Source organism: Mobula hypostoma, chromosome 22, assembly GCF_963921235.1.
Source record: "Mobula hypostoma chromosome 22, sMobHyp1.1, whole genome shotgun sequence".
NCBI lineage: Eukaryota > Metazoa > Chordata > Chondrichthyes > Myliobatiformes > Myliobatidae > Mobula > Mobula hypostoma.
Genome location: NC_086118.1, coordinates 12,228,027 through 12,250,781, shown reverse-complemented (window position 1 = coordinate 12,250,781; position 22,755 = coordinate 12,228,027). Strand labels below are relative to the sequence as shown.

General features: G+C 41.9%; 1 protein-coding gene across 1 annotated transcript in view; it reads right to left on the bottom strand.

Annotated features, from left to right (window-relative positions):
- Nucleotides 1–1,459: 1,459 nt before the first annotated feature.
- Nucleotides 1,460–22,755, bottom strand: part of hs3st3l (heparan sulfate (glucosamine) 3-O-sulfotransferase 3-like) — a 167,881-nt gene continuing 146,585 nt past the window's right edge. Inside the window, exon 2 of the mRNA XM_063030748.1 lies at nucleotides 1,460–2,630. Coding sequence (XP_062886818.1) covers nucleotides 2,012–2,630 — 619 coding nt within the window. The 3' untranslated portion in view covers nucleotides 1,460–2,011. The remainder of the gene's footprint in view (nucleotides 2,631–22,755) is intronic.

Genomic DNA, 22,755 nt, shown 5'->3' with positions numbered 1-22,755 from the left:
ATGCTGCCTGGCCTGCTGAGTTCTTCAGGCAGTTTGTTTTTTTAGCTCCAACATCTTTAGCCATTAATGATAGGACAATCCTCTTATCCCAGGAATTAGCCTAATGAGTCCACTTTACACTGTCTCCAATGCTAGTACATACTTTATTAACGCAAACACGAGGAATTCTGCAGATGCTGGAAATTCAAGCAACACACATAAAAGTTGCTGGTGAATGCAGCAGGCCAGGCAGCATCTCTAGGAAGAGGTACAGTCGACATTTTGGGCCGAGACCCCTCGTCGGGACTAACTGAAGGAAGAGCTAGTAAGATTTGAAAGTGGGAGGGGGAGGTGGAGATCCAAAATGATAGGAGAAGACAGGAGGGCGAGGGATGGAGCCAAGAGCTGGACAGGTGATTGGCAAAAGGGATATGAGAGGATCATGGGACAGGAGGTCCAGGGAGAAGGAAAGGGGGAGGGGGGGGAACCCAGAGGATGGGCAAGGGGTATAGTCAGAGGGACAGAGGGAGAAAAAGGAGAGAGAGAGAGAGAGAAAGAATGTGTGTATATGAATAAATAATGGATGGGGTACGAGGGGGAGGTCACTCCCTCTGACTATACCCCTTGCCCATCCTCTGGGTTCCCCCCCCCCTTTTCCTTCTCCCTGGGCCTCCTGTCCCATGATCCTCTCATATCCCTTTTGCCAATCACCTGTCCAGCTCTTGGCTCCATCCCTCCCCCTCCTGTCTTCTCCTATCATTTTGGATCTCCCCCTCCCCCTCCCACTTTCAAATCTCTTACTAACTCTTCCTTCAGTTAGTCCTGACGAAGGGTCTCAGCCCGAAACATTGACTGTACCTCTTCCTAGAGATGCTGCCTGGCCTGCTGCGTTCACCAGCAAATTTGTTGTGTGTTACATACCTTATTAAGTCAGTGCATATAAAAGATATCTGTGTCATGCTTTGTCACACAAAATTTGATGTGGGCCTTCTCCATTCACATCCATGGTGCAGGATCTTCAGACAGGACGAGGATGCATTGGACTGTAGTGATGTCTGCAAGGAGTTTCCAGTAAGACATCCATGACCCACCAAATTTGCATCAACATTTGACGATGCAGCACTATATTGGGAACTGCATGAGTTTTTTGAAAGACAAAAAGAAGCAATAGTAACATGCCTCAAATGCGGACCTTAATGGAACTGTGAAAACACTAGGACTAGCATAAACATTCAAATAAATAGAATTTATAGTAACCTACCAGGAAGAATAGAAAGTTGAATTTATTCCAATTCAACAGGGAGGGCATTGAAGATCCAAGCACAAGTGAGTTGTAAACCACTCCTCCCTCCCCACACACCCCACCGGGTAGAAGAGATTCAATGGTTTCCATTAACATATATCTCAGGTAGTAAGATAAGAGGAAGTAAATTAGTTTATTGAAAAATAAAGTAAAACAATCCAAGCAGTTAGGCTCCTATAATGTCAGGATGTTGCTGTTACAACAAAGCAGTAACTGTAATGATACAAAGAGAGTGATAATCCACAGCACAGTGTGGCCCAGGACACCCACACATTGCTTCATAAAAATGATGACATTTCCTGCGGTGCAGTGAGTGAGTGCTAAAGAGAAACTAGAGGTATCAGCCCTGATGTTACTCACTTTTATGACATAACTCTTAATAGATATCTATATATATATTTATACATATGTATATATTAAAAAATCAACAACCATTGCTCGGGACCACTGAAAGCAAAAATAAAGTCCTCGCAAGATGGACATTGCCCTTTTAAGATGTGATGAAGACTTGGGTAAATATTGAGTGAAAAAGTCCACAGTTCTTTGAAATTTCTTCAAAATCTGTAAAGCAGCAGATGCAGAATGCGCACAGTCTCAGCACAGCTCCTATGGATTATAAATGAACGTGCTACACCTCTGACTTGACATGCGGACTTGGTTAGTTTCCTTTGCTTCTGCAATTGTTCAGTTCCTCATCACGGACTCCACCCCACCTCCCCTGCCCTCCTATCACTCCCAGCCAAAGTTTTGCCCAGTCATTTGATAGAAATGCCTGTTAAAGGGGCGGTAGAAGTCCCGCAGTTTCTGGACCACTCCTGGATCAATGTTCGGATGGATCCTGCCTTTTGTTTTGCCCAGGCAGTGAGGTTTGCCATTACCCTGTGGCTTCTTCAGGCAGGGGAAGCCCTTGGTCTCATTAAAGAAGAAGTGGTCATCTGTTATAAGTCTCTGCAGGCCAAGGAAGTCTTGGACTTTACCCAGCTCCCCAGCTGGGTCAGTGATCAGCCTCTCCCCACTGACAAAGTGCATCTGTGACAAGGGGAAATACTGCAGCCAGTTCTCTAAGTGCTGAGCGTAGATCCCAATCCATATTGGGCTCCATGATGCATCAACCAGACCCGTAGTCCTGTTTTTGAAAGTGAGAGTTTCAAAGCCAGGGATGTCCGCTGCTTTTGAGATGATCTGGGTATAGTCTGAGATGGCTCTGGTCACTGGGTCCCGCACAACCACAATCAGCTTGGTGTTCTTGGACATAGCATGAATGCGGGCTGGTGCCTCTGCTGTCACAAAGTATCTGGGCGTTTTCTCCATCACAATCTGACCATCAAGTGCTTTGGGCATCAGGTTCCTGCAACAAAGCACAAAACACTTCAGAGTTAAATGTCAGAAGTCCTCCTCCTAAGTCAACGACAAGTAAAGACACTTACGAAAAGCTTCTGTTTGATTGCTATTTTCATGAGTCTGTCAATGCTTTCTCCTTATTGGGCTTCCAAATCAGAGTAAGAGAAACTTCAAGCTTACAGCAATCTAGGCCAGTGATTTGACACACACATAATTAACACCAGCACTCTGATAAGATTTGAGCTGTTAGTGGAATTTTTCCCAGCAGATGGTAGAAATTGGAAACCAAAACAGAAACTGTTGGTAGTAATTAGTATTCAGAAGGTGGTGCTACTACACCAAGGTGGATGACATGGCAGATTCTGAAGGGAGTTCAATAATATGTGGTATTGGTCCTACCTTCTTCTGTCCTGAACTTTCTGTATATACTTCAACCCAAAATGAAAGACAAAAACATAAAGAATAATAATAATAATAACTCATTTGTGTAACACCTTTCATACATTAAGATGCAGACATAAAGTGGTTTACATAGATTGTACAGATAAATCAATAGTCATAAAAATACGACAAAATTAAAAATCATAAAGACAAACATTATATGGAAAAAAATGTAATCAAGTATATCAAATTATATAAATTTAATCAACATCAACAGTATTAAATAGGCCAGATTTAAAAAAGTAGCTTTTTGGAAGTGTTTTGAAATGTTCCACAGTATTAGCCTGGTGCATCACAGTTTGTAGAGATCCCAGACATTTGGTGCATAAGAGCAAAAGGAAACATCACCAGTTCTCATGTGCTTTGCTCTAGGAACACTAAGCAAATCAGTATTTGTGGATCTAAGATTACAATTAGGGATATAAGGAGATAGACGCTTCAAAATATACTGAGGAGCTGGATTATTCAGAGCCTTATATACAATTAAGGGTATTTTAAAATTGATCCTCGAGGACACAGTCAGCCAATGTAATGATGCCAAAACAGGTGAAATTTGCTCAGATTTTCTTTTTTCGTTAAGATTCTTGCTGCTGCATTTTGAACAAGCTGCAGCCAATTTATATCCTTCTTTGCCAGTGTTGAAAAAAGGGCATTACAGTAATGCAATCGTCTAAAAACAAAATCGTGTATCAATTTTCCTGCATCATGAGATGTAGATAAAACAGACAGTTTGAGCAGGACTCTACAATTGGATTTATTGGGGAAGAGGAGTTAAGGAATTAAAAGTAGAAGTATCTGATCAAGGAGACCTGTTTATCTATTTCAATATTACACTTGAAAATATTCTTTTCCCATGGAGAATTTCAATGATAATAGTTTCCATGGCTTTACAACACTGAAATTCCAGTGTGATCTGCTGCTACTCCCCGTTCCACACATTTCTGGAGGTATGCTGGGAATGAGATCCACAGAAATACACATAATTCTTCCAGAAATTTTACCCTACCACTGCCCAGTGATCTCCTACATTAACCACGCCACTGATAATCCAATCTTCTGACATACCCAATCATACAGACACTTAAGGCTCCTGAGTCGGATGGTTCTATCACTCAGAGCACAAATATTTCCCCAATCACTGATTGAAAACTCATCAGTTTCTTCAAATGCCACTTCTAGAAAGTGCCATGTCTCCCTGATAGTCAACTCAGCTCCCAGAGAACCCTACTCCACCTTGCTCATCTGATGCCGACTTTCCCATACCCCAAGTCCCCCAAAGGGCTTTTGAACTCCAACTATTGAACATCTACAGCACCTGCCAAACCTGCAGTCCCAACACCAGGAAAGACACAGGTATATCGGAGGTCCACCACCTGCAGATTCCCCTCCAAATCACATTCCATCCTAGCTTGAAATACATTCAGTGCTCACTTTATTAGGTACCTCCTGCAATCCCAGGTGATCAGCAGCTCCTGAGATACTCAACCTACACCATCTGGCACCAATAATCATTCCAAAGTCAAAGTCACTTAGATCAAGTTTCTTCCCCATCCCTATGTTTGTTCTGAACCTCTATAGTATGTCTGCATGCTTTTATACATTGACTTGCTGCCACATGATTAGCTGGATAGATGTTTGCATTAAAGAGCAAGGGTATGGGTGTACCTAATAAGTGACCAGTAAGTGTATATCACTGTTACTTCATTATTACTGGGTCTGAACCCTTGAATTTCCTTCGCACCTACACTCTGGGGGCATCTTGGCCAAAGGGTCCGCAATACCTCAACAGCACCAAGAGCAACTGAGTCAAACAGCACCACAGCTCAGAAACAGGTACTTCTGCCCATCTAGTTTGCGTCACATTATTATTCTGCCTAGGCCCATTGACCTATAGCTGGACCGTAGCCCTCTGTACCTCTCCTGTCCATGTCAATATCCAAAATTCTCTTAAATGTTGCAATTAAACACACATCCAACACTTCCTTTGGCAGCTCATTCAACCCACACCACCTTCTGGGTGAAGACGTTTGCCTTAGGTTCCCCCTTAAATATTTCACCTTTCATCCTTAGCCTATGACCTCTGGTTCTACTCTCTTGTACTCAATACTCTTCTAATTTATGAAAGCCAGTGTGCTGAAAGCTCTCTTTATATCCCTGTCTACCTGCGATGTCAAGGAATTATGGAGCCATATTCCCAAATCTCTCTCTTTTACTGTTACTACACTTCCCACTGCCCTACAATTCACTGTGTAAGTTGTACCCTGGTTTGTCCTCCCGAAGTGCAACACTTGTCTACATTAAATTCCATCTGCCATTTTTCCAGCTGGTCCAGATCCCGCCGCAAGCTTTGAAAGTCTTCTTTGCTGTTCACTAGACCCCCCAATCCTTATGTCATCTGCAAATTCGCTGATCCAGTTTACCACATTATCATCCAAATCATTAATATAGATGACAAACAACAATGGACATAGCACCGATCCCTGTGCTGCTCCACTAGGCACATGCCACCAGTCAGCGAGGTAACCATCCATTACCACTCTCTGACTTCTCCCGCTCAGCCAATGTTGAATCCAGTTTACTACCTCATCCTAAATGCCAAGCAACTGAACCTTCTGGACCATCATCCTACATGGGCCTTCATTAAATGCCTTGCTAAAGTCCATGTAGACAACAAATACTGCCTTTCCTTCATCATCTTTCCCGGTAACCTCCTCAAAAAGCTCTATAAGATTGCTTTGACAAGACCTACCACATACAAAGCCATGTTGACTAACCCTAATCAGGCCCTCTCTATTCAAATACTTAGACATCCTGCCCCTTAGAATGCCTTCCAATAATTCTCCCACTACTGATGTCAGGATCACTGGCTGATAATTTCCTGGCTTATTCTAAGAGAGTTTCTAGAACAATGAAATAATGGTAGCTATCTTCCAGCAACTCACCCACGGCTAAGGATGCTTTCAAATACATCTGTTGGGGCTCCTGCACTCTCTGCACTAGCCTTGCACGTGGTCCGAGGGGACACCTTGTCAAGCGCTGGGGTCTTATCCACTCTAATTTTCATCAGGTCAGCAAGGACCTCCTCCTCTATAATCTATGTATCACTATATACCACCCATGACTTCACTGCTATTTTACCTCACTTCTACAGACTCTGAGTCCATCTCCTATGTAAGTACAAATGCACAATATCCAATTAAGATCTCCCCCATCTCTATTGGCTCCACATAGATGACTGTGTTGAACTTGAAGTAGACTAATTTTGTCCCTTGCTACCCCTTTGCTCTTTATATATCTCTAGAAGCTCTTGAGATTCTCCTTCCCTTGTCTGCCAGAGCAAACCCATGCCTTCTTTCTTCCCTCTTAAGTGTTCTCTTGAATTGTTTATACTTCTCGAATGCCTCATTCGTTCCTTGTTGCTTATACTTGTTGTTCACTTCCTTCTCCTTCTTAGCAGGGAGAGGATGGGAAATAAATACTGGCATTGATGGTGATGTCTTGATAATGAAAATAACTTGCCATCTAGCACAAAGCACAACCAGAAGGAAAGATTTAATAGGGACCCGAGGGGAAACATTTTCACACAGAAGGTGGTGAGTATGTGGAACAAGCTGTCAAAAGAAGCTATAGATACAATTAATGCATTTAAAAACATTTAGACAGGGACTGCATATGGCTAGAAAATGTTTTGAGGGACGGGGGTCAAATGCTGGCAAATGATACTAGCTCAGATAGATATCTGGTGAGCCTGATTCAGATAGGTTGAGGGTCTGTTTCTATCCTGTAGAACTCTGTGAAACTGTGACCATACTCTGACTAATGAACTGGGGAAAAGATGCAGCCTCACTGAACCAGGATATGGTTCACCCTGCAGCAATGGGCCCATGAATGTGGTGATGGCCATCACATGGTGCACCTTTTCAGGATTCTGCAATCCTGAGGGCCCTAGTTCCACTGTTGGATCCCTGATAAATTTCATGGGCAGCTACGTTAAGCTGGGTGTCATAATTACTATGAAAATACAATACTGCAGAAGCTGAAATACGGAGCAAAAAAAAAAAAATTGCTGGAGGAAGTCATTGGATCCGGCAGCATCTGTGGAAGGAAATGGAGAGAAGCCTGAGCCCAAACACTGACTGTCCAGTTTCTTCCATAGATGATACCTGACCCCTGAGTTCCACTAGCAGCTTGTTTTCTGTCTTAGATAACACGATGCCCAATCTGACTTTCCTCAGGACTGGCACTCTGTATTGCTACCCCTTATGGTGAAAGTAGCTCATCTACAGTCTTGTAGGTTATCAATTGTTAATTAAAGTAGAGAAATATGGATCTATAGGTAGCCTAGGAATCAAAGCACTCTCCACCAAGTCACTAAGCTGCTATCCGCCATCAGATTTCTCAGAGGACAATGAACCCATGAACTCGTGCCTCTGTATTTTATGTTTCCTCTCTTTTGGGACCATTTAATTTTCTTTTTGATATATATACTTCTTATTGTAATTTATAATTTTATTGTTATGTATTGTAATGTAGTACTACCACAAAACAACAAATTTCATGGCATACAGTATGCTAGTAAAATGACACATTTCTGATTCTAAATCCCATCCCAATCTCTTAAATATTAAAGTTAAAATTTCATGTTATCTGTCCATCATTCAGTGCATTAGGTACAATAACCTAGAAATTATTCTGTACAGTAGACTTGTAATAAAATCAATGGCTGAAAGAGATTAATATTCCCAAAAACTTGCATATTAAGTTTTGTAAAACATAGAATGAATATCTGTCAGGTCAAATGACAACTAAACTCTTTCTGATATTTGAAGCATGTGAACTCTGTTAAACACTGAGTATGTCTGTGAAATGATTTGATTGTTGTCATCCAGACTTGTAGTTTATATGTAAACTTTAATGTACTTTGAAAGCCCAAGGAATGTACTGTGACTGGATGTGTCAAGACATGAGTAAAATGAAATAAAAATTAGTAACCATAAAAATGTGAGTGTCTGTGTGGATTTGGGTTTATCGCTTATTTGTGTAAACCTTTAATATGTGTTGTAAGCCCAGGAATGTTGTGTCTCACCATGAAGACACGAGAACAAAAGATCAAAGAGCATGTTTGTCTCTCGATGACTGTGCTAGTGAAACTTGACCTGCTTTTTTGAGATTCTCCTTGGACTTCAGCTGGGACTGGGAATCGCGACTGGTGTCCAGGATCAAGGGTTGGTTTCACAAGCGAGTCAGAAATTGGAGTTCCTCCGACAGCGGCAATCGAGTGTTGACTAAGAATCATGAGCTCAGAAATCTTTGTGACTTGCTGAGTGGTATTTTGCATGGTTTATTGCAGTTTGTTTTATGATAATAGATTAGGTTTAAGTTACTTTGCCGTGCTTGCACACTTACTACTGCATCTCCTGGATTCTCAAATTGTTGGTTCTGATCAATCCAATCCATTATGCACACACACTTTGTGAAGGTTTGTGCTCAGATGAATTCCAGATCCTGACCTTTTTGTGTATAATCCTACAGGAACAGAAGTTGTTCATTAAGTAGCAGCTCTGCTTTGGGACAGATGTTTTCTTGATTAGTGGTAAGTGCTGATGGCCTCCACTTATCCCCAATGATTGATGAGGCTTCAAGCCAACAATATGGGATCATCATGGTTAAGGCCTCCCACCAACTAAGCCAAGCAGGTGAATTGCAAAGGCATAGAAGTCTAGTAAGTAACATTGGTTCAGCACTACATTGTGGGCTGCAGGGTGTGATCCTGTGCTGAACTGTTCTGTGTTCTATTGGTGTGAACAAGGTAATGGATGATTGGCAGAGACAAGGTGGATTGAAGAGTCTGTTTCTGTGCTGTACTGTTCTGTGTTTTATTGGTGTAGACAAGTAACGGATGTTTGGCCTGGACACGGTGGTCAAAAGAGCCTGTTTTTGTGCTATATATCTGACTGTAAAAACAGTTTTACCTTGGAGAAGGATGACATCAGGATTACCATTAAAGGCCTCAGGTGCTGCCCCACTGCTTCCACCCATCCCCGCCCTACCCCCGCCCCGCCCATCACACTACCCCACCACCACAGGAAACCCAAGTAAAACCAAATTCTTCTAATATGGGAGCAGTCCTCCACTCTCTGGCTGGCTCCTTCTCCAACATTAAGTGCAACATTGCTAGCAAAGCAGGTCTGCCCACTGCATGTTACTAACACAACATCAGTTGGAACTGATTGGGAGTGGAATTAGTTTATTATTGCCATCTGTACCGAGGTGCTGTGAAAACCTTGTCTTGCATGATGCGCATACAGGTCATTGCATAATGCATTGTGGTAAAACAATAACAGAATGCAGAATAAACTGCAGTCGTGATGCATCATTCTGCTCTCTGTTATTGTTTTGCCTTCTACTACTTGAACACACTGAGCAGTGATTTGATCTGCATGTACAGTACACAAGAACAGAATTGCACATTGGCCCCTGACCAAGGGGGCTGTGTCCTCTTTGCACATGCATCGTACATGCAAAGGCCAGCGTTACAGTGTATGCATGGCTTTGCCCTTTGCTTTTGGTGATCGACATTTGGTTCAAAAGACTACCACTTAATGCATTAAATATTACAATCCCCATTAGACTTTCTAGCTTAGCAAGTCGAGGACTTCTATGTCTGTGTGATGGTGGCAGTTTATCATGTGATTTACAGTCAGAGCTCAGTTATCCAGTTAATTGAAAGCTGGTTGAGTTAGTCCATTTGTCAGATATTTCCTCAGCCCACCCCTTCCATTGAGATCCCTCAGTTCTGCCCCTCTGTCCACCAGCTACAAGAGCACACCAGTCTGTAACATGAGAGATACCCAAGATTTTATGGTATACCAATGCCTGTCCAGGCCAACATGGTGCAGCAGCCTCAACCTCCAGTGACTGATGTTCGATCCTGAACTCGGCTGCTGTCTTTGTGGAACTTGCACCTCCTCCCTTGAACCGGGTGGGTTTTCCACAGATGCTCCAGAGGTGTGCCGGTAGGTTAAATGTCCACAGTAAGTAACAGTGTGTCCAGGGCAGTTAAGAGAACTGGATGTGAGTAGGGCAGGTATTGATAGGCACATAAGAGAGACTAGGTTCCAGGGAAGTCAGTGGGCATCTGGGTTTGTCTGAGAGCCAGCGTAGCCTGAAATGACTGAAAGGCCTACAATGGAGTAAGAAAATATAAATGATCATAAAATACAGAAATAACTAAAAAATAAGGCAGAGGTTGAAGTTATCTGATTAAAAGAGCTCAAACATTACAATAAACCATGAGGAAGGTGGCTTCATGCCCTCTTCAGCAGGTCCTTAGTATTAAATATTCTAGTTCTTTCTAATGAAACACTCTTAGTGGACAGCTGCAGGCAGCATCCGATCCTTGAAAATATAACTGAGAAGAGATTTTTCCACTGAAGAATGAAATTATTCTAAACCCCTGAAGTCTGTAACAAAGGTCAGTTATGAATATTTTTAATAACAAAAATCATTCCTGTTGAGCTGGAGGAAGAGGGTTGTGTGCTCTGATCTAAAGGACTAGTGATCGATCATTCCTCCGCACCCCTCCTCCTTGAGTAAGTTGCCCTAATGCTTGCTCCCCTAAGGGCTCAGCAAGGGCCATTGAATTGTTGGTGCAACAAATGTAGAGGAAGACTTATCATGATTGTATTTATTCTACATATTATGAATAGAGCATATTTTTAGAAATGAAAACAAGGACAGGAAGCTTTGCCCGGGAAAGTTGCTGGGGATCAACAACCAGAGTTGAAAGTGTATGCACGGATAAAATCCAAACACCAGATCTCCACGTGGGCCCATTGGTTGGGCAGGCACTGACGGTACCGTGCCAAGTCTGCGCCCAGAAACCAGGTCCAGCATTTTTTCTATCCTCCCAGCTTCAATGCTCAGCTCTTCTTCCTACGCACGACATATGGTTGGAATAAATTAAAGAAGATACAGCCAATATTTTTGCTAACCAGATGCTTGTTGCAGTACGCCTGAAGAATATTAACATCAACCTACAAGCAATGATAAGTTACCAATGTCAAATCAATCTTTTACTTAACTGGAAACAATTATGCAAATAGTCAAGGTTTGAATCATAGGTGGTAAGCTGGACAGAATGTTAACGCTGCAGGTGAATGTTGCTCCCCTAGGTCTCTTGCTCTGAGCAAAATGCCTCCACTAAACATGTTAATTGATTCTCTCCTTGAATGGCAAAATCCCTTAATATATTTCTTCCCCAGAGATCAGCTGTGGTTCTTTATCCTCATCATTGTTCAGTATTTTGCTGTTTTGTTTTGAATCCTGTTCAGGACCTCAAGAACATCTTATGAGTACAAAGTACAGCCTTTCATCATAAGAGAAGTGACAACTTGTTAAAAGTTCATGGCTCAGTAGCAGATTCAAAACTGACAGCAGATCAAAGGTCATTTTATGGTCAAACCCCCAACACTTTGAACTTGCCCGTCTGAATTGACCAAGAGTACTCACTGAAGTTACTGTGGGTGGTGCACATTGAGTGCATGGGAACCGGTACTATTTATTCCCTTTGCAAAGATGTTTGCCATTAATCTTGGAGCTAAAGATGATTTGGGCAACTCTCAGTAAGGGAGGTGGAAGGTGCGGCTGAGCCAGATAGCTCAATTCCAATTTTAAACTCTGCCCAACAACAGATAATACAGTGCAATGAAAGTGGTCTCCAGGACTCCCCTGCACTGATTTAGCTGCCTACACATGGGTTACGATCTAAAGCCAGAGAGTTGCAAGCTACCAAGATATCCCTCCCAGGCCAATCTCTGTTGAACAGTGTGCGCAGCCAAATGAGTGAAGGCAAGTTTCTTTATTCCTATGGTTCTCCCTCTCTTGTGACAATTCCCAGACCCTACTTTCCCACCCCAGCATCCCTACACAACAACAGAAATGTGTAGCCAACCAACTATTTGTCCAAGCAGTTGGAGCTATTCCTCTGATTTAGAATTCCCATCACCTAACATTCTGATATGTGTTAGCAAGCTACAGATACATCTCAGTAGGATGAGACTGATGTTGAAAAATCTGCAAGGTTTGGATGGCTCACCATTCACCTGATAACCTGGTGACCTGACTCTCAGCCCTGCTTAATATCAGACCTTCAAAGATAGGCACCAATGATGTAAAGTTATGGGAACAGCCTTTTCAAAGTTGGTAAGTGGTAAATTGTTTTATTTTTGCCCTGCGTACAATGAAACAACTTGTCTTGCATACTATTCGTCCAGAGTGATTCACTACAACACTGCATTGAGGTAGTGCAATGCTCTACCTTGATGGCTACGCAGGAAATGCAAAGACAATTAGATAAGATGACATGATGGACAACCAGGCAGGTGTCCCAATCTTCAGGAGTGTGCACTGCATCCGCAGCATGAAGCAGACCTTTGTTAGAAAGTGCACATAATGCTTCCATATTTTTGCTGGAGTTCACTGCTGAATGATCACAGAGAGCCAGAGACCGAAAATACAGGGATCGTAGTTCAAACTTCTAAGTAAATTTATGATCATACTACCTTGAAATTCATTTTATTACAGGTGTTTACTGGGAAAAATACAATTGAATTTTACAAAAAATTATACATATACAAAGACTAACAAACAACCAATGTGCAAAAGAAGACAAACTGAGCAAATAATGATTGTGTAGCCAGGTTTCCATCAAACTCAATGTATAAGTTTGCTGATGACAGAACAATTGTAGGTCATATCTCGGGTACAGAGAGGAAAATAAGAACCTGGTGGCATTGTGCGAAGACAATAACTTATCCTTCAACGTCAGCAAGACGAAGGAATTGGTTGTTGACTTCAGAAGGAGTAGCGGACCGCACAACCCAATTTACATCGGTGGTGCACAAGTGGAACAGGTCAAAAGCTTTAAGTTCCTCGGGGTCAATATCACAAATGACCTGACTTGGACCAACCAAGTAGAGTTCACTGCCAAGAAGGCCCACCAGCGCCTTTACTTCCTGAGAAAACTAAAGAAATTTGGCCTGTGCCCTAAAACCCTCACTAATTTTCATAGATGCACTGTAGAAAGCATTTTTCTAGGGTGCATCACAACCTGTTATGGAAGTTGTCCTGTCCAAGACTGGAAGAAGCTGTAGAAGATCGTGAACACGGCGCAGCACATCACACTAACCAATCTTCTGTCCTTGGACTCACTTTACACCGCACACTGTCGGAGCAGTGCTGCTAGGATAATCAAGGACACGACCCACCCAGCCAACACACTTTTCATCCCTCTTCCCTCCGGGAGAAGGCTCAGGAGCTTGAAGACTCATACGGCCAGATTTGGGAACAGCTTCTTTCCAACTGTGATAAGACTGCTGAACGGATCCTGACCCGGATCTGGAACATACCCTCCAAGTATCTGGACCTGCCTCTCGGTTTTTTTGCACTACCTTATTTTCCATTTTCTATTTTCTATTTATGATTTATAATTTAAATTTTTAATATTTACTATTGATTTGTACTCCAGGAAGTGGGAAGCACAGAATCAAATATTGCTGTGATGATTGTACATTCTAGTATCAATTGTTTGGCGACAATAAAGTATAAGTATAAAGTATAATAAAATACTAAGGACATGAGTTGTAAAGAGTCTTTGAAAACAAGTCTGTATGTTGTAGAATCAGTTCAGTGTAATGGTGAATGAAGTTTCCACACTGGCTCAGGAGCATAATAGTTGCAGAGTAATAACTGTTTGCTGAAACTGGTGCTGTGGGACCTAAGTTTCCTGTACTGCCTGCTCAGTGCTACTAGCAAGAAGAGAGCATGGCCTGGATGGCAGGAGTCTTAAAAAAATGGCGCAAACAATATTTTGTGGGCAGCTCACAATTTTCTCAATCTACTAGTTGCAAGGAGAATTGATTGATGCAGAAAATATCAAAGAATGCTTGTCCAAGTTGGAGAAAAGAGTCCGTGTTCTGTCAATGATTAAACCTGATTGGAGTTTTGGTAAGATTCATCATTGTGGAAGAGGGGAGAGACTTGGGATAGAGAAGAATCTGACTTCTGGAAAAAATGTCATCACTTAAGTCGATGCAGCCACACGCTATTGGTGAGTGACAACAACTTAGAGGACTGAAAATTTAATGAAGTGAAAATGCAACATGGAAAGGGCAGAATAATTCACCTCTGACTGTCATCAACATTATCAGAAAGGAACTGGAGATGAGTACTGGTGTTCTCAATTGAGTTTAATGCTGTGAGCAAAGACAACTTTCTCTTTAAAGAGGTAACTTACCCACATATTATTAAATCACAACCCTACCTAAAAATACTGTGACCCACTGTCATCACATCCTTCATAACAGTTGTTCAGGAAAAACCTCACAATCGACTTATCAAGGGCAATAAGGAGTGAACACTAAATGGTGACTTCCAGTTCCTGCCAATGAATAAATTACAGCGCCAACTGGAGTGTGTTATAAAAATTTTGCTTTGGAACACTGGAGTATTGTAAAAAAAAAGTATATACAGGCAGGTCAGATTTGGAGAGCAAACACAATATAGAAACAACTGTTATCAGTAGTTTGAAGGGGTGTGTGTGTGTGTGTGTGTGTCTCTGTCTGTGTGTGTGCATGTACGCGAGGTTATGAATTCCAAGTTACTCAGATGTCAGAGGCATGACTTTGAGATTTTATTCCCAAATCTTCCCTAAAGAGATTAAATAGGATGCTCAATCTTAACTTGATCCAATAATTTCTGTAGTGCAAGGTTAAGTGAAAAGGAAAAGGTTCAAGTCACTTTCTATTCTGCAACTACTGCATTCTATTCAATGTCTGTTCTCAACCTCTACTCTCTGGCTAAGCAGCCAGCATTAAACAAGTTGTCAGACGCCAGTAGTTAAGTGGATATTAAACAGTATGGATTTATACTATTCTGTGGAACTGCTGTGAAGCAGCTCTGCTTAGTGTCATTGGTATAAACTTAAACTGAAGCTGAAGTGAGGTTCCGACTTCCCAGAGTGAAATAGGGTGAGATCTCACAGTTCATCTACATTCAGCTATTCAAGCCCTGTGACCTGATTTTTTAGAAAAGGATTATTGCCAAAAAACAAGAGTTTCTCCAGTACTCTATGGTAACAATGTCTGGATTACTGACTTTGTGAGTCCTGGTTGTAAAGAGTTAATACCATTCCATTATACTGGTTCAGACCATTGAGAAGAGCTCATGTAAAGGGTTAATGCAATTTAAATGCCCAGCTGTAAAGTCTTAATGTAATATTGCAATCCCAACATAAAGCATTAATGCTATTCAGATATCCCAATGTAAAGTTAAAAAAATCAATTTCCTGTAACATTTACATCACAGAATCTTTTGCAGATGAAAGGGAGGTCTGTGGTTAGGGAATGTTCATTCTAATGTTGCTCCTGATGCTCTCTTTGTAATGCAGCCTTTTAGCCTTCATTGAACAGCCTCTTATCTTTACAGAGGACTGACAGGGATGCTCTTGCTGATTGACTCCATTGAAACTATCAACAGACTTCCAATTAGTCATGCACTCAGAACCTATGGAATAAAGTGGCCCTGTTTTTTAAAAATCTGACAGAGATTTAATGACCGCACAAGCATTTGCCTTGCCTGTGGGAGAGGGCATTCACATGAATTTTTGATCTCAGCATACTTTCAGGCACTTACAAGGGTGCACTTAGAATATTAAAACACTAGTTGGCAATAGTTGGCCTTTGAAAATGTGAAGCTGCTCAGAGCTTCACTAATCTGTTTGCAGAGGATGCTGTATATTCATTATGTTTAGTTGAAAATTACTTTGATGAAAGGCAGAAAAGACTTACTATTTCAACAAATAATACTACAGTTAAGTATATAAAGAGTGTCCTTTTCTACGTTATGCTTTCAATTGTTTCTTTAAAAATTGTGTAAATAGCAGAATAATGTAATTATGAACATGGCCCAGCAAAATAATTCTAGAAATTGTAAGATTTATAAAGGCTTTGTGTTGTGTAGAGAGAAAGCTTTAAGTCCCATATTTTATAAATATTTAGTTTAGTTTTTAGAATAACAAGTGGTACAACTCTTGTGTGAGCATTGTAAAGCAAAGAAGCGTACGCTTACAGTGCCATATCACATTAGCAACTCACATTTATACAAGATCCTTAAAGCAAACATGAACAGAAGAGAAAAAGACAGAATAAAATTATAAAGATGGGCTTGTACTCGCTGAAGTTTAGAATAATGAAAGAGGATCTCATTGAAACTTATCAAATATTGAAAGGCTGAGATAGAGAAGAGAGGATGTTTCCAGTAGTACAGGAGTTTAGGACCAGGGATCCACTATTTAGACAGAAGGTGGTGAACTTGTGGAATTCAGATGGTCGTGGGGGCTTCTGGTTAAAGCAGTGTTTGATAGGTGCTTGATTAGTAAGGGTATCAAAGGTTATGGAGAGGAGGCAGGAGAATGGGGTTAAGAGAGAAAATAAACTAGCCGTGATTGAATGGCAGAGTGAATTTGATGGGCTGATTCTGCTCCTATGTCTTATGAAGAAGCATAAAGGGAAAGGAATGAATTTAAAAAGAAAAGTTTGAAATTCTGTCAGTCAGGAGAGTAACCTGACAGGTTGCACACAGCAATTCAAGAGTGCAGGAATGAAAGGTGCTGCACAGGGCAGTAGCCTCTACCCAATATGTTGCTGACACATCCCTTCCCATCGTCGGTGATATCTACAGGACGCGTTGGCTTAAGAAGCTGACATCTATCAACAACAAGCCCCACCATTCCAGCCATGCTATTTTCTCACAGCTACCATCAAGCAAGCTGCCTGGCCTGCAGAGATCCTCCTACATTTTGTGTGTGCTGGTTTGCACCTGCAAAATTTCTTGAGTTTAAAAGATACAGAAGCCTGGTCTCACACCTCCAGGTTCAATCAAAGCTATTTTCCTTCAACCATTCATTTCTTGAACCAGCCTGCACAATGCTAATCACTGGATCTACACTGTGACCACTATGATCACTTTGCACTAATGTGGACTTTTTTTTGTTCTAATTGTGTTCTTTCTTGTAAAAATTGTGCTTAATTTATGGTTTTCTTGTGAACGTTGCTTATATGAAGCACTAGGCCTGTGTTGTTGCAGTAAGTTTTCCTTGCACCTGTGCAGATGTGCATTTGACAATAAACTTGTCTTTTAGCATTCAAACGCTGATAGGTAACAACGGGCATATGTAGAATGCGTGCTGGAGTGCAGTGAGTGGTCTAATATATGGTAAAGGGAATGTAGAAGTTAAAAACCAACCACTATGAACACAAGAACAATCAGGATGCACAACTCCTCCTCCCCGCCCCCAGGGTTGTACACTCTGCACACACACAACTGCACGGCCAAACACCTGAGCAATCACAAAGTCAAATTTGCCAATGACACGGCAGTGTTGGGGCTCATTACCAGCAATGAATAGATGGCTTACAGAGAAAAAGTTTAAGAGCTCAAGGTCTGGTGCCAGGCAAATATCTTCTTCCTCAATGTCAACAAAGTAAATTGTTATTGATTTCAGAAAAACCTGTACCACTCACATCAGCGGCACAGCAGTGAAATCGTAAGCAGTTTCAAACTCCTGGCAGTGCACATCACACACAACCTCTCACGGTCCCAGATCACATCCTCCACAGTCCAAAGCTCACCAATGCCTCCGCTTTCTGAGGAGGCTGAAGGGTGTTGGCATATGCACACCAACACTCATAACCTTCTACAAAGGCGCAGTGGCGACCATTCCAACATGCTGCATCACTATGTGGTACAGAAACAGCACTGTGGCAGACAGGAGGGTTCTACAACAGAACCAAATGCCCAATGCATCATCTGCACCTGTCTACCCACCATCAAGTTCATATATCCAAATTAGGCACCCGTTAGTCTCGTGAAACCGTGGATTTGCGCCTTGGAAGGTTTCTAGGGCGCAGGCCTGGGCGAGGTTGTATGGAAGACCGGCAGTTGCCCATGCTGCAAGTCTCCCCTCTCCATGCCACCGATGTTGTCCAAGGGAAGGGCACTAGGGCCGATACAGCTGGGCACCAGTGTCGTCGCAGAGCACTGTGTGGTTAAGTGCCTTGCTCAAGGACACAACACGCTGCCTCAGCTGAGGCTCAAACTAGTGACCTTCAGATCACTAGACCAAAGCCTTAACCACTTGGCAACGCACCAAAAAGGGCGGGAAAAAGGCCAGCAATATCATGGAGGATCCCACCTACCCTGCTTACGGACAGCTTGTCCCACACCCATCAGGGAAGAAGCTACACAGCATCCATGCCAGGACCAGTAGACTCAAAAACAGTTACTTCCCACAAGCCATCAGGCTGATCAACTACTCCATCAATAAATCCACCCCCCCACCTCCACATACACATCCCCTAGCGTCACTTTATACATACCATCAGACTATGGATTTTACAGTTAATTGTACATTGTGTTTTACAGGATTGATAATTATATTTATTGTATTTTTTGTTTCTTTAATTGTATTCTTTATGCTTATTGTGTTTTTTATGCTGGATCAGATCCAGAGTAACATTCATTTCGCTCTCCTTTACACTCATGTACTTAAGTATGACAATAAACAATCCTGGAAGACAAAAGCAAGATTGCACGAGCCGGAAATCTGATAAATAACAGAAAAGGCTGGAAAATCTCAACAACTTGGGCAGTATCTGTATCAAGGTATGGAGTTAATGTTTCAAGTCAATGACCTTTCATCAGAGAAGTTAGACATAAAACATCTTTCATGGGAGGCTGGGAGGGGAGAAAATAAAATTAATCTGAGATATTGAACTTGTTTCTCCCTTCACGTAATAATCAAGGGTAATATTTTATATATTTTAAAGATCTGTGGAAGAATGAAGACCGTTTACATATACAGGACACTAATGTCATCTGTTAATCAGGGTTTAATTCCTACACCGGACTCCAACACAAAAGTGTTGCCTCTCTTCCTTTAAATTCCATCATGTAATCACCTGAGAATTGGGAGCTGAGAGCTGGATGTATTAAGTGATGATAATGGAAAAATCCAAACAAATGGAATTAGTCCCTCACCCCACTTGGTTTGAAACCCTGTTACAGTGGTGAATTTTGTCAACTGGGGATTAAATATTCACTTGTTTCTTTAACTCCTCACTGGGCTCAGTTTCCTCCTGGTTTTGCATGCCTAATTGGCCATGGGAGAATGACAATGGGCTAATGACTCATAGGTTTGATTTCAGTTCTGAAATTCGGCCCAAACCAATTCTGTAAAATTAGTGGTGAAATGTAATCCCATGCCTAGATAATATGTTGGATTAGAGGGTGAGGGGTGATGATCTTCTTGTGACTGAATTCTCCTGGTAATAACTATGTTGTTATTACTGCTCCAAGCTAGGCAGTAATTGTTGGAAAGGGATCTGCTGTCAATGGAACAATGGTGTTTAATGGTTCTCTGTTTCCTCAGGAAATGTTTGATTTTAGTTTATAAGTTCTGTGAAATTTAGTGACATATAACAAGCTTGTTGCCTTTAACTGTTTGCTAATCATACCTCAGGTCTAATCAGTAAGCTCTAAAACCTGGGCCCCTGTACTTCCCTCTGCTACTGGATCCTTGACTTCCTCATCAGGAAACCACAGTCAGTGCAAATCGGAAACAACATCTCCTTCTCATTAACAATCAATACTGGGGCACCAAGGATGGGTGCTTAGCCCACTCAGTCATCTCCATCATAGGCACCAGCCTCCCCAGCATCCAGGACATCTTCCAATGCTGGTGCCTCAAAATGGTGGCATCCATCATTAAGGACCCCCATCACCCAAGACATGACATACCATCTTCTCAATGCTACCATCAAAGGAGTCTGAAGCCACACACTCAGTGTTTCAGGGACAGCTCTGCCATGGGATTTCTAAATGGATAATGCACACATGTACACATTTCCCCCCTTTTTTCTTGGCACTACATATTTATTTTAATACTCTTTTTAATAGGTACTTTTTATTGCAATTTACAGTTTTTATCATTATCTGTTGGAATGTACTGCTGCCACAAAACATCAACTCTGATGACATGTGCCAATGATGTTAAACCTGATTCTGATTCTGATTCTAATGAAATGACACTGTTTAATATACTCCCTGCTGGTCTCCCACTCTCATTTGTTGCAGAATCAATATCTCTCGCTCCCTGGCTAGTGAGGGAGAGCCTGTAGATGTACTCTAGATCATGGTCTGTTCAGGGGCTTTGCTATTGCTTGCATAGTGGGGATTGGGGTCGGTGGTTTCGCTGGAGCCAAGTGGGGGGAGTTTTGATGCTTCTGTTATTGCTGTGTATGGGAAGGGGAGGGGGGATGTGGGCTTCTAACATTTTCTGTCATTCATTCTTTGGGTTTTTTCTGTTTCATGGATGTCCGCAAAGAGTAAGAATTTTAGGCTGTATACTGTATATGTTCTCTGATATTAGGTTGAACCATTTGCTTTCAGTGAGGCTGCATTTACACTGGTTTTAATCCCCACGGTGCCTCACACAGGGTGGGAGTTGGGGGGTGGTGGTGAATATGTGCTGAGATGATGGAAAACTTCATATGGAGTTCAGACATGAATCAGTGGGGGTAATATTGATTTGTGGAATCATGTAAAATGGGTGACAAGTAAGTTGACGGCTCTTTTATGGATATTGATGTAAATAAAAGTTGGGAGGAATATTAAACAACCTGCTGGCTTAATGTCATCTATTTTACACAATCGTACGAAGTCAGACTCTATCCCAAAGAGTTGAATAAAGGCTTACTTTAAAAGTGAGAGTAACGCAGTATAAGGATAAAAGAGAAGTATAACACAGCAAAGACGAGTGGGAAGCCGGAGGACTGGAAAACTTTTAAAGAGCAACAGAAGATAACTAAAAAGATAATACGCGGAGAAAAAATGAGGTACAAAGGTAAACAAGCTAAGTATATAAAGGAGGATAGTAAAAGCTTCTTTAAGTATGTGAAAAGGAAAAAAATAGTTAAGACCAAAATTGGGCCCTTGAAGACAGAAAAGGGTGAATTTATTATGGGGAACAAGGAAATGGCAGACGAGTTGAACAGGTACTTTAGATCTGTCTTCACTAGGGAAGACACAAACAATCTCCTAGATATAAAAATGGCCAAAGGACCTAGGGTAATGGATGAACTGAAGGAAATTTATATTAGGCAGGAAATGGTGTTGGATAGACTGTTGGGTCTGAAGGCTGATAAATCCCCGGGACCTGATGGTCTGCATCCCAGGGTACTTAAGGAGGTGGCTTTAGAAATCGTGGACACATTGGTAATCATTTTCCAATGTTCTATAGATTCAGGATCAGTTCCTGTCGATTGGAGGGTGGCTAATGTTGTCCCACTTTTCAAGAAAGGAGGGAGAGGGAAAACAGGGAATTATGGACCGGTTAGCCTGACGTCAGTGGTGGGAAAGATGCTGGAGTCAATTATAAAAGATGAAATTATGACACATTAGGATGGCAGTAACAGGATACGTCCGAGTCAGCATGGATTTACGAAAGGGAAATCGTGCTTGACTAATCTTCTGGAATATTTTGAGGACGTAACTATGAAAATGGACAAGGGAGAGCCAGTGGGTGTAGTGTACCTGGACTTTCAGAAAGCCTTTGATAAAGTCCCATATAGGAGATTAGTGGGCAAAATTAGGGCACATGGTATTGGGGACAGAGTACTGACATGGACTGAAAATTGGCTGGCTGACAGGAAACAAAGAGTAGCGATTAACAGGTCCCTTTCAGAATGGCAGGCGGTGACCAGTGGGGTACCGCAGGGTTCAGTGCTGGGACCGCAGCTGTTTACAATATACATTAATGATTTAGATGAAGGGATTAAAAGTAACATTAGCAAATTTGCAGATGACACAAAGCTGGGTGGCAGTGTGAAATGTGAGGAGGATGTTATGAAAAGGTAGGGTGATTTGGACAGGTTGGGTGAGTGGGTGGATGCATGGTAGATGCAGTTTAATGTGGATAAATGTGAGGTTATCCACTTTGGTGGTAAGAACAGGAAGGCAGATTATTATCTAAATGGAGTCAAGTTAGGAAAAGGGGAAGTACAACAAGATCTAGGTGTTCTTGTACATCAGTCACTGAAAGCAAGCATGCAAGTACAGCAGGCAGTGAAGAAAGCTAATGGCATGCTGGCCTTCAAAGGGGAATTGAGTATAAGAGCAAAGAGGTCCTTCTGCAGCTGTACAGGGCCCTGGTGAGACCACACCTGGAATACTGTGTGCAGTTTTGTTCTCCAAATTTGAGGAAGGATATATTGAGGGAGTGCAGCGTAGGTTCACAAGGTTAATTCCCGGGATGGCGGGACTGTCATATGTTGAAAGATTGGAGGGACTGGGCTTGTATACACTGGAATTTAGAAGGATGAGAAGGGATCTGATTGAAACATATAAGATTATTAAGGGATTGGACACACTGGAGGCAGGAAGCATGTTCCCGCTGATGGTTGAGTCCAGAACCAGAGGCCACAGTTTAAGAATAAGGGGTAGGACATTTAGAACTGAGTTGAGGAAAAACTTTTTCACCCAGAGAGTGGTGGATATGTGGAATGCTCTGCCCCAGAAGGCAGTGCAGGTCAAGTCTCTGGATGTTTTCAAGAAAGAGATGGATAGACCTCTTA